The sequence below is a fragment of the Loa loa genome (genome assembly GCF_000183805.2).
Source record: "Loa loa unplaced genomic scaffold supercont3.19, whole genome shotgun sequence".
Taxonomy (NCBI): Eukaryota; Metazoa; Nematoda; class Chromadorea; order Rhabditida; family Onchocercidae; genus Loa; species Loa loa.
Genome location: NW_018108199.1, coordinates 482,146 through 495,204, shown reverse-complemented (window position 1 = coordinate 495,204; position 13,059 = coordinate 482,146). Strand labels below are relative to the sequence as shown.

General features: G+C 32.4%; 1 protein-coding gene across 1 annotated transcript; it reads right to left on the bottom strand.

Annotated features, from left to right (window-relative positions):
- Positions 1–2,326: 2,326 nt before the first annotated feature.
- Positions 2,327–12,831, bottom strand: LOAG_07544 (hypothetical protein; the record flags this gene model as incomplete). The annotated part of the gene is made up of 17 exons (XM_020447469.1): positions 2,327–2,383; positions 2,859–3,056; positions 3,373–3,625; positions 3,799–4,092; positions 4,400–4,656; positions 4,908–5,116; positions 5,315–5,494; positions 5,665–5,788; positions 5,989–6,166; positions 6,427–6,641; positions 6,936–7,125; positions 7,264–7,464; positions 7,622–7,763; positions 7,936–8,085; positions 8,198–8,397; positions 9,708–9,862; positions 12,718–12,831. The coding sequence occupies 17 exons, from the start codon at positions 12,829–12,831 to the stop codon at positions 2,327–2,329; spliced, it is 3,117 nt and encodes a 1,038-aa protein (XP_020302304.1).
- Between the last annotated feature and the right edge of the window lie 228 nt (positions 12,832–13,059).

Here is a 13,059-nt window from a genome sequence, read left to right as displayed (position 1 = left end):
ATATTTGCAGCATGAACTACAAAGTTCAGAAATAAATTCTGTTGATTTAAAAACAAAGTTCAAACGAAACTTTTAATGTGTTAATTAGGCTTAATAACATTATAATATGAAAAAGGAACAATCTGCCTACCTATCATCATCACGGACAAAGACAAGTTTTGATCATTTAATTATTTATTATACTTCGTCTCTCTACGCTGTCATCAAAAAGCCAAATTGAACTTGTAAAAATACAATAGCTAATAAGGCAGGAACATTTCAAATAATTCATAAAAATTGTGAATTGTAATGGAATTTCTGTAATAAATTCAGTAATCCAGAGAAAGTGCAATACATGAAAAGCACATAGTTGCTAATTCAACACTATTAGCGCATAGAAAAAATATGGCAAAAAAAGGGAATTGAATTCAAATAGTAGCAAAAATTAAGTCATTTGTAATGATCCATAAAACAGATCATTTTATGCACTTTTCATTGTGAACTTTTTGTATTTATCAAATTAAAAGAAATGAATGCAGTTCGATTTGCTCTAACCATTAATTTATGCTTCGTCACGAATTAAAGTAAAAAATACTTCACGATTACTTATTGATTACTGCTGTACTTGAATCGCTTCGTAGAAAAATTTTTTTGATTTAATTTAAATCTGAAATATTTGCTAGAGACATAAATGGTTGAAATTATTGGCAATGTTAGGCAGAAGATATCGTCACCATATCATTCGAATTGAATTTATCACTTTTTATAGACATGAAATATGTACTTTAAATTAAAGTGCAGTTTTTTTCTTTAGTTTAGGTCTAAAAAGTTTAAACAATCCTTATAAGCATTACTAAGAATGGAACTTCTCTGGTCATACCATCTTGACCATCATAAAATGAATATGTGCAACGTCTATCGAATGATTTTCAAAAATCTTTATAGTTTTCATTAAAGACTTTGCAGGCATTTAATCGTAGAATGTAACTGAATTCAAAATATTCTGGAAGTTCAGAATGCTTCCTCAATTTTTCCTATGATCGCATGTCTCCATCTTCACTTTTCCTCCCATAACCACCTCATCCATTATTGAATCGGAAAATACTCAGTTTCAACGGATGGAATGGCTTCAAGAATTTTGATTAGTTACGATATGCCCGACTGATAAAAAGCGTTTCCGAACAATTCTTGTTCAGGTTCTATTCTGTTTAAGCCCAGGAACCAATCATTTAAAATTTTAAACCGTTCGAACTAAAAAAATACGGAAAAAAATATACACAAACAAATTTATTATAATTAACTGTTCCTTAGATAATGTTACTCTTGAAAATTACTCTTGAACTTGGCTTCTCCAAATTCTGTTGATCTTGACTTCTCCGAATTCGCGGGAAAACAATTTCTTTCTACTCCCTTTTTATGAATTGTAAAAAAATTTCCAAATTTTTATAACGAACTTCATTCTACGCTACATATAAACCAAAAATACATTTTATATACATAAAATGAATAGTAATTAAATTCACCACTTTGTCCAGTAAATTTTTTACTTTTATTATTAACAAAACATTTTTTAATATTATTGGAAGTCAATAGAGCATATTTGAATTTCAAGAATTATTTCATTTTCAGTTCGTGACTTCTTTTGGATAACATTGATTTCTTTTAGTATTTCTGTTCAAAATCAGTTCAGCTTGATATAGTATACTCGGGTCAGTCAAAATCTGCAACTTATGTTATTCAAACATTTGGTTCCGAATCGGTATTCCAAAGTATTTTAAACATTGATTCCGGAATCATTCCAATTCAGTGTTATTTATTTTATACGAACAGGTGCACTCAAAAATAGAAAAGAAAAATAAAGGAAACCTTATTTAAGTGATATCGGCAAGATAATCCTGCCAGAACACGTATGTGATATACAAACTTCTCAAAATGATAACAAATGAGATCAGTAGTATTGAGTAAAATGGAAGAAAATGTTAATTAACAAGTAAATACTGTTTGTGGAATGCTTTTCAAAAACAAATTGATATCATGAGGGTCTTCTTTAGACTTGTTTTATCTTTCAAAAGTTTGAAATATTAATTACTACAAAAAAGCAAACCTGGAGGTACGGTTAATTATGTTGATGTGAGTAGCAGCTAAGTCATCGAAGTTCTATAACCTAAGAATAAAAAGTCGACCAATTTTCTGTCTGAGAACCAAATATCCCATAATTCAAATCAATTTTCGCAATTAGTGAATTTTCAAATCGAGAATAATTGAGGAAAATTTCAAAGCTTTCAAAAAAATCAGAATAGAGACCAATTTACATGAATGAAAGAAGAAAGAGAAATCGAATGACTGATCATAATGGTGTCGCATTTGTTAACTGTAAAGGTTCCATACCACGACTCTTCAGTAGCTGGAATGAATGCATCGAGAACTAAATTTCAAAGTTTTGCTATTTAAAAGATCTTTACAGAGAGAAAGGAATCGATCGATTGCACAGCTTCTAGACGTAACTCTGATTGAAAAAGTTGATCCCTCAATTCAACTATGTTTTTTTAATTCTCACCTTTATTTAATAAATAATTTAACCTTTGCTTGCCTTTAAAATTGGGTATGAAACTCATCCCTATGTATGTTTGTTTTTGCTACCTTACTTTTGATCATTATTCCATCTGTTTTTACTAATATTTCTCACCTTTTCTGTATTTAATTCCAGCTATTCTGTTTATCTATCATACGCCTGGTATAACTAAGTTCTGAACTTCAATTAACTACCGAGCGTGAAATAATAACTCCAATTTGATGAAAACCATTGCTACATAAGACGTACTCCCGGCAAGTTACTTCAGGTTACCAGTTTATTAACATTTATCAAAATTGCAGCAAACCTGCTCGAATTTACTGTCTTCATTGGATATTTGAGTGTGTGATAATGCTGAAGTCGTGGGTAAAACTTGCTTTGAAACCGTATTGAGAACGGTTTTCATTGAATCTGCAATCAAGTAACCAATATTTTCATTTTCTTCTTCCTTTTTCATCAACAATAAATTTCTCACGGAGCCATGCAGCCGTTCGTCTTGTGAAATCTGCAAAAAAAAACAAAATCTTTGGTAAAAAAATTAGCTAAAATTCATAAAAATTCAAATTTAAAAGTCTATGCTATAACTTTATGAAAAGTTAAAACTTGCGGAATATCCAGAAATAAATATTAGAAGTTTATGCTAATAAAATATTATTGAAATCTTTTTCAACTTCTAACTAAAAAGTAAAATTAATTGTTTAATTCTCAAAAAGTTTTGCTTTGGAAATTTGCATTGTCCTATCACGTCCCATCTTAATATCACGGATACCCGCGATAAAACTTTATAAATAAATGCTACAGGACGAGTAATTGTTCTATACCTGATACCTTCGACAGGAATCAATTAATTGCTGTACGTCGTCATTTACCTCAAATTGCTTGATACCATGTTCAGCACCACTTGTACCGGCAGTACCAAGACCGCTACTAATAATAGAGAATGTTCGAGCAAACTTAGAAGTTATTTTGTTGGATTCAGTTTGTGTCGATGCATCTTGTGACGGGCTTTGGCTGACGTGAACTGATAGTTTACGTTTTCGGTAACCATATCTTCTCTGAGATCCGGCTTCGCTCCTGAGACTATTTTTACTATTTCTCTTTTTTTTTGTAAGTTGATATGATTGAGAGAAATGCTATAAATAATTCCGGCACACATCATTGATTATCTGACACTGAATGAATTGTTATATAACATTAATAGAAACCATTAATTCTTATTTACTGAACAAACCAAAAACAATATCTACCTTGAAATAGAAATAGAGCGTTGACTGGATCCGGACTTCCAATTATTTGTTTCTTTACTAGCTCTTTCCGTCGTTTGTGAATTGCCAAAATGGCAACGTATCAATTTGGTAGTTGTATAACTTGCTCGAACATTCTTTTCCGGATGCAATAAGATTATATAAAGTTTCGGGAAAAATAATAACACCAAGGCTATACTGGCTGAGAGACTGAATGAAAAACTCATAGTGAGTGCTTTATTTGTTGTACCCAAATGAAGAACGATAAATGCTGACCAAACGACCAAAGTACAATACCTGAAAAAATCAGTTCAAAATAATTATAAAAGAATCAGGTATCATTAAGATAAAAGCATTCTGATCTTGCCATATATCTGTTTGTTATTATCAATTGATAATGAAATAAACAAATGAAGTATGAAAGCATTGTGTTGACTTAATCTCCAAAATCTATAAATGAAGAGAAAAATAACTGTATATTTTGGCCAATTAAGATCTTAAAGCCAATCCAATCGATAGTCTAATGAGCAGATATACTTGGCATTTGAGCACTCGTGAAATATATAAACGGCACTTTTCTTGCATTTTCCACAAATTAACTTACATGGTGAAACCAATAAATTTCGCTTCATTAAAATTTTCCGGTAGATTTCTCGTTTTAACCGCATATAATGTACAAAGTGATATCAAGAAAAGATTCCAGAAAAATGGCATCAAAAAGGCAAATGTTGTCGTTGAGCATACAAGTACCATACGTCGAGGTTGATAATACGGATCAAAACCGGCCTGCGGCATTTCCCCCATTACACCAGCAGCAATAATAACACATTCGATACATACAAGTATCCATGTAATTACCACCTGTATCAAAAATGCTATCTCTGATCTTTTCCTCGCATTAATCATCGATTTTGATGTTATCTAATAATAATATCCTACGGACATTTAAATTTATATGACCATTCTCGTCCTACTAATAGTTTGTAATAATCAAAGCTTTTGAAATTTTTTTTACCAATCTCCATCGTTATTCTCATCTCTTTCTAACGAAATCTATATTAAAATATTGAATGTCTAGAGTTCGGAATTACTGATGAAGAGATATTGCTTACTTGTGATGCAGTACTCAGGAAACGTGGTTTTTTCGTTAAGATGCGTTTTTTGCTTCCTGCTAAAATACGGGCAATACGGTTCGTCTTGGTGAGAAGTGCTGAATAAATCATTGAAAAACCAACAGGAGGTAGCGTACGTGATATAAAGCAGGTCACAAATGATGGTCTCGCAAGTACAGCGAATGATACTGCATAGCAAATAGTAATTCCTGAAAATAAACAAAGGGATAATCGTAAAAAAAATGGTTTCGAGTTTAGGATTTGAACAGTAGCAGTTTTTTCAGCTTGGAATTTTTGCAGTAACAATGAGTTGTACTGAAAATGTATGACATAGTTAAGTTATAGCATCAACAAATTAATCAAATTCACGAATAAAGGAGTAACATTCCATTTTATTAAGCACTCACCATTCAGAATTATATAGGATAACTCTCTGGTGGTTGATTTGACGACAGGAGTATGATTATAACGAATGAATATCAATACGGTGAATAATGTCATTAATATGCCCAAGGATGCAAGTAACAAAGCGAGGATGATACCTGTAGATGACCAATCTGGTCCTTCATGTACTAATGGATGGCAAGCTGAAAGTTTGTATAATACTGGATCAAAAAGAATGATGTAATATCTATTCTTTAATAAAACTTTTACAGCTGTTATTCTTCAGTTGAGTAATACGTCTCTAAAAATTTGATTAAAATAAACGACGGAAATTTAATGAGAAATTTAAAAAGATGCAGAAAAGTATGCCTACTAGTGTGATCTCCATTAGGCCACCATCCAAGCGTACAATTCTGGCACACACGTGTTGTATAGTTGATGATTTGATACGCCAAGCAATCTTCACAAATCCAACAACAAGCCGCTGTTTCCCTTTGCTACAAATGACGAAAATCACCAAATTAAAAGTTTGTTTTCACAGTCATTTACAACTGTCTAAATAATCAATAATTTCTATATTTCGAGAATGCGAGACTGATTATTTCTATCCAAGAATGCGCAGAAGAAGAAAAGATTTACTCTTACGTTATATTGATTTTCAGAATTTTATTGTTGGAAATTATACATCAGAACTCACTCGCTGTCCGATTTTACAAGGTTTACTGCAAACCGATTCTGGAATTTGATTTGTTTTATCATAAAACATGATATTATCCTTTGTAATTTTTAATCGGTACTTCCCAAGACGCTTTTTCCGGTATTCACCAACCATACGAAAACCTTCCTCACCACCAACATAGTTCAAAACATCATACCTAATTTTAAAAAAAAAATTCTTATTTATTTGTCTTCATCCAAAACATTATAACATTTTTAAAGCTATTGATTAATCAAAACTCTCTCAGTAGCATCGATCGGATGATGAATGTTACCTCAATCAAAGATATATCCAGAAGAAATTACCGCAACAAAATGAAATTATTTCTACCAGCAACTACACAAATTTGATACACAGTTATATATAACATAACTTCAATGCTATGAATTATATTTGTAATAATAAGAATAGACATACCAGGCAGGTGGATCACCATTAGCATCGAAATAAACTTCTTGATTGAACTGGTCGACAAATGTAACATTGAGCATGTATTTGAGCAGCAAAGTACCATTCAGTGCAAATATTTCAGTGCACATTGTCGAATTTTCCCTACAACGATCGTTGTACAATGTCTGGAGAGCTAATCCAACGACACGAATCGAATTTACAACTTGACTCAATTTTGCATCCTAAAATTTGTAGTTTAGAGCATATGTGGTAAAATTAGTACCAGAAAATATAAGAATAATGTGATTTGAGAAAGGAATGACCGAATGGTTGTTTATGAAGATAGCATTAATATTTCAAAGTGTATAATCAACAGACATTTCATCCCAAAATATTTTCACATTACATTGGATAACATCAGTTTGTCATTTGTCAACGTTGATAATTGATCTAATTGGCTTAGTAATCATAGCTATATAGGTGACAAATTTTTAAATCAAAAGGCGAAATATTAATTTTTCGTTACATATGTATACCTGTTTATAATTTAGTGTGAGATTCTCCCGTCCAGTGCAAATTTTTGTTTCCAAATCATCTTTGGGTACCGCAAATTGACAGTTAAATTTCTCCTGCCAAAACTCTCGAAACCACGGATTGAGTATATTATTTTCTGGATTTAAAGAGAAGTAATACTGATCAAACCATTTTACGTGCGGAGAATGTATCCTGGAAGCGAAAGGAATTACATGAGATGTGGTACTGATGTTCGAAAGATTAAAGGTTATGAAAAAAAAAAAACTTCTGCTCATTATTTCGCAGGTAATAATAAGACTGCTTGAAAGGCGCATTTGTTCCATTTATTACCTAATGGAGAAACTTCCAGCAGCTTCAAGTTCCACTCCATTGACCACGTCTAATCTATCATTCCAACCATCACTACAAATCCACTGGAATGGCCGCATTTCCGGATTCTTTTTTCGAAGACGCTGCTGTGCTTTAAACATTCCACGCATCGTAAGACCTTCACAAAAACAGACGACTACTTGTGGTACCGACTTTTGACTACTGTAAAGTAATGCCTTGATACTAAGTAAGAATTCTAATTTCAACAACAATTATTTTCTCAGTTTATGGCATCAAAAAAATTCATTAATGTTATATTTCTTCCTATTCACAGATAATTTATGATGAAATCTATGGTGATTTTTCTGTCATTTCTTACCTTAGGGAATTCAAAATCTTGTCGAATTCAGCTGGTTCCGCCAAACTCTTCACTTTTTCCGAATATGCAATGCAAACATTCTCCGATTGATCGCTGTTGATCATTCGTTCCAGCTCTTCGAATCCTTTCTCACCATAGTTTCCTACAACCTTTGCTCCTTGTTCCTATGACTCATACATAAATATATGAATTCAGAAAAACTCCAAAAAGTTAAAATTATGCGGAAAATAAATAAAGCTTGAAAACAAAATTAATTAATAACCGAATTCTTCTTTCAAGTATGTATTGTACGTGTTATTGTACAAGAAACCAACCAGCGGAATAAACAACGGCCACATAGGTCCAGTTAAAGTGTTCCAACATGGCAACTACCAGTTTAGCCTGCCACGTATCCGCAGGTACCACACGCATGAAATAACCGTATTGTTCTTTGTCGGAAAGATCAGCCGTTGTTGCACCATATCCTGAATATTCAGAAATGCGAAGAAGGCATTTCTTATAATAAAAGAGTACAATTTTCTTTTGCTTGCCAAACAACTTCAGATTTCAAGATTTCGAAAGCATACAAAAACAAACCGATTTGAGGTATATGAAATACTTGTAGCAAATTTTGTACTGCAATTGTAGTGGAACTCTTTGCAGGACCAACAATCGCCACTACTGGAGCTGTCTTTTTCTGGCAACCTGGAGTTGAAGTACACGAGCACTGACCAACGCCTTCACGTAGAAATGCAATGGATTGCTCCATAGCAATACGATCCGTCCAGCAGGAATCCCTAAGGATTAGAATTACTGGGGCGAATTCAACAATTTTTAGCTTTGATAAATCAAAAATTTTGTATGACATTGTATCTTAACTTTAATTCAGATTAACTGAAACAAAATTGCATATTGATATATATTTAAGAACAAGAATGAAGCCAAAAAAACGATATGTTTTTCGAAGCTTCAAATAAGCTCAAAATATTCTATTTCATCATGTTCGCCATTTAGATTCGAACAGCTCAGATTATATTGACTAACCGAAATTTTAAAATGTCTTCAAAGGACAAAAAGATACAAAATAATCAGCCAGAGAGAGCTTTTGCTTACTTTACTAACAACGAAGGTGAACACCTTGATGATCAAAAAGTCATTTTATTTATTTATAAATACGATTCAAGTTAACTCATATTTATAAATTCAAGAGCAGTCATCAAATCTTTCATGTTTCGGTGGGCTTTATAAACAGAATTTGCAACATCAATCATTAAATTGTCATTGGAAGTCAAAAAATCATCAAATTTGTGCACGAAAAAAAACAATTGATGCAATTTTTAGTTTTTTTCTCCCTTTTTTTGGAGTTTTGATCGCAAAAAAACTTTTCTTAAAAGAAACTTTTCTTTCAATCCATTTAGTATTTAGCTTATCAGTGATATCAGAATGAAACGTATTATTACTGGGAAAAGAGAAAAGAAGCATTGTGTGATCAGAAAGAAGTTACCCAAGAAAAAACATTTCATTGTTCCTACGATTTTTTTAAAATTTTGTTTGAGAAGGAAAATATCACAGTAACCTTTCAAACTTTTAACAGCCAGCCATTTCGATGCAATCATCCCAAGCAATTGTCAATCATATTGGGATAAAAAAGTGGGAATATTCAAAGTTGCTTTCATAAAAGCTAACCAGTCCGTAGAATCAATGACATGGATGACAGATATATCATTATTATCATTCAATCACTTAGATGTTTTAACATTCAGCTAGACGAATGGTACTATCTGCTTTGAATATTTCCTAGGTATGACAGTGGGCGAATGGTGTAACTTTCTCCTACCACATCATCTCATCTCTCTGGTCAAGTATTACGATAATCATAATCTATGGAAAGAGGAAAGTTCTATTTGGAATTTTTTTCAAAGGAGGCAGGATTTTAAAAGTATTTTTAATCTGCTAATCACGTATTTATCTAACTTTTGAGGTTTGCAGAATGACAAATTCAATGCTAATATTCATCATATTTATTAAATTAATGCCTATTATATTCTGAAACTAAAAAAGTATTTGGGAAACTAATTGAATATTAATTTAAATATCTTTAATCTACCTTATACTGATACCAAGCTTGAAAGGCAGCAATGCATTCAGTTCGGCTACCGTACTAAGGGCAATTTCCATACGTTGGATACCGTACTGTTCCCAGATTCGACCACATGCTTCAGTACCTGTGATTTGATAATGCAACGGGAATAGTGCGCCAATCTACGAATTATATAGAAGTTACAGATTGGAAATTCATTTATGACAATATCAAAAGAATACATTTTACCTCATTCACCTGTCGTTCGTTTATTCACTCAACTACTTATTGATTCCTTCATCCATCTGATATCATGTCTGTTTGTTTAGTTTTTAATTATTAACAATGTTTCTTTAATTATCCGCAGATGTTACTTTGAGTTATCATGCAAGTTGTCGTCACCATCTCATTACATTGTGAAGGAGGAAGAGGAAAAGATAGAAGCCTATAGAATATTATTCTATTGAATGATTAAGGTAAACAAAAGCCCAAGTAATGAGTGGATTTAAAGCAGGAAGTTATCTCGAGAAATTTATACTTTAGCAAAGGAATGGAATACCGGAGGATATGTTATGGTAAAGAAGTGGAATACGGGTGAATATGCTAGATGAAATGAAACGAACAGTTTAACTGTTTGTTGGCTTACTCAGATATGAGATTCTGATTTCACCTGTTCATTCTTCGATTTCAATTTCCAAATTTGATCTTCATAAACTTTTTGAATAATTCTATTTCATGAATTTCAACGACTTTGTCTTAAATGTCTTTTAAGTTTCTTTTTCAAGTGAAATTTTATATATTAGATTTCCGACCACCCATCAAATCAACCTGTGTTTGTTAAAAGTAGCTCCTCTTGAAGATGAAGTACTTCTCGTTGCCTATGTGTATCTATGTTTATGTGTGTGTATGTGTGTGTGTGTGCGCGCATGTATATATATATGTATGTAATGTATGTATGTGTGTGTGCATGTGTGTATGTGTGTGTATGTGTGTATGTGTGTGTATGTGTGTATGTGTGTGTGTGTGTGTGTGTGTGCGTGTGTGTTGTGTGTGCATCTCGTATGTGTACGATAATAAACTAAATAAAACTGATAAACTAAATAAAATTAGCCATTAGCATGGGAATGTGTCTTGTAAGTATTTTGCTTGAAAGCGTGAATTAAATTTTGGACAGATAGCTCTTGTATTCACACATAAGCAAACGAGCATATAGACAGACACACACAGACACATATACACACAAAGACACAAATAGATACATATATACATTCATGCACACACACATACACACATACATACATACCCACACACAACATACACACACATACATACATACGTACACAACACACACACAATATACATACATACACACACAACACACATACATACATACACACATACATACATAAACAGGAATGTTTTGGCTTGTCATATCAGTTTGGATCTAAACAAAGATAACTTCCATGCACGATAAATAAATCATTTAAGTATAAACGACTCAAAGACGTGACCTTTTTGTGACTTGAGGTGACCTTTACATAGTCAACCAGATGTGTAAAGTCACATTTCTTGGGGTCTTACAGTGACCAAGTCTAAACCTATAACTCAAACAGGTGAGCTAATACTATTTAACGGTTCTAGTCAGCCGCCTAGAGATTTGATACAGGATCTCAACCTTAAATAAAGATCTACAAGCTAATAATACTATCTTTCTGACGCTAATATTCTTCTCTCAAAACATTTCCATTATCCGGGATCTTCAGGATTCTCACCCTATAAGGTTTTGGTACCTGACGGCATCGAATCTCTATTGAGGGCATAAGATTTAATATATAATTATTTAATCAAAACGGAAGATAGTCTTAAAAATTGAAAAGGAAGGAGAGATCAAAGAGTCTTCCCGAAATTGTCCTTCATTTTTATTACTTAATTTGCAATTCAGTTAATTATGATTTTTATTTTAGCTGCATTTTCCATATTTCTTACTGTTTATGACCTTTTACAGGTGTTATGGCAGTTTTTGGTGTCATGACGTTCGCGGTTATTTACATTATCAAAATAAAAACAACTATTATCATTTGCATAGTTCTTTTTGCCTATGTCGAATGAAGGAAGAGTAATCCAAGTTAACGCGACAATGCTTCACTGCACATTGCGACATGCCATATTGTGGAAGAAAACACATAACTTGACAAAATGACGCGAAAACCTGCCTTAATATTAGCTTCACCAAATATTTAATCAGACATTTCATTTAGAATACGTTATCAAATCGACTTTTGACTGAATATTCGCTTTACTTTTCACAATTCACAAATTTTTTTTTGCACTATTCAAAGTGTATAAATCAATTATTTTTTAATACTTCCAGACTACCTCAGAATTCGTGGAATCGTTAAAAAAAATATTTATTATGAAGATCCGGAGTAGCACCTTTGATTTATGGATCAGTTACAAATTATTTTCTGATTGAAAAATTGAAAAAGTAAGTGATTTATGCAATCCCACCCTATTCCACTTTATTATTCTCTTTTTTTTCTATTTATCAAATTAGCCTTAGGCTTTGCTATTAGCATACGTATGCGCCTGTTATGTGCTGCCACATGTTGTCAACTTAAATTAATAGCGAAATTTCGGAAAGATACATTTTCATTTTGTCCAATGTTTTCAGTTTTAACAAATTTCTGCATTTTATTCTCCTTTCTTTTTCTTATATTTTTAGAATTTTGAGGAAATAAAACATTTGTTGAACTTGCACATATCTTTCTGGCAGCGCCTAAAATACCAATGACAGAAAGAAATTTAAATTAATAATATTAGTAATACCTAAACCAAGGATAATGCACCAACTACTGGGCTTTAAAAATGAGAAACTATGTTCGATAATTTAATTTAATGATTACCTCGCAATCTTCATTTCTATCTAGACTGCAGAGGATTGAAAGGTAACTATGGTACCGAATTATCACAACGATGGAAAATAGCTTGTTGCTTCTGATAAAAAGGTTAAGCAAATTTTTGCCGTAAAATAGTGTACCTGTACATCACCGGGTATTTCGGCTACAAGCATCCGCGCAGTTTGCTGGACCGTTCTTTTGGCAACCACATCGACAACACGAAGCATTAACAGAGTTACGTGACTGTATAGCATAGTTCATGCGATTCGGTTTTCATTATTCAAAAATTATTTCAATCTTTTTCAAAACTCATAAAGTTGTTTGTTGCGGATTTGAAAATACCGGAAGATTTGCATGCAATTTTGTACGAAATCCAACTTCATGATTCGTGATAGTAGTAGTAGTAGTAGTAGTAGTAGTAGTAGTAGTAGTAGTAGCAGTAGTAGTAGTAGTAGTAGTAGTAGTAGTAGTAGTAGTAGTAG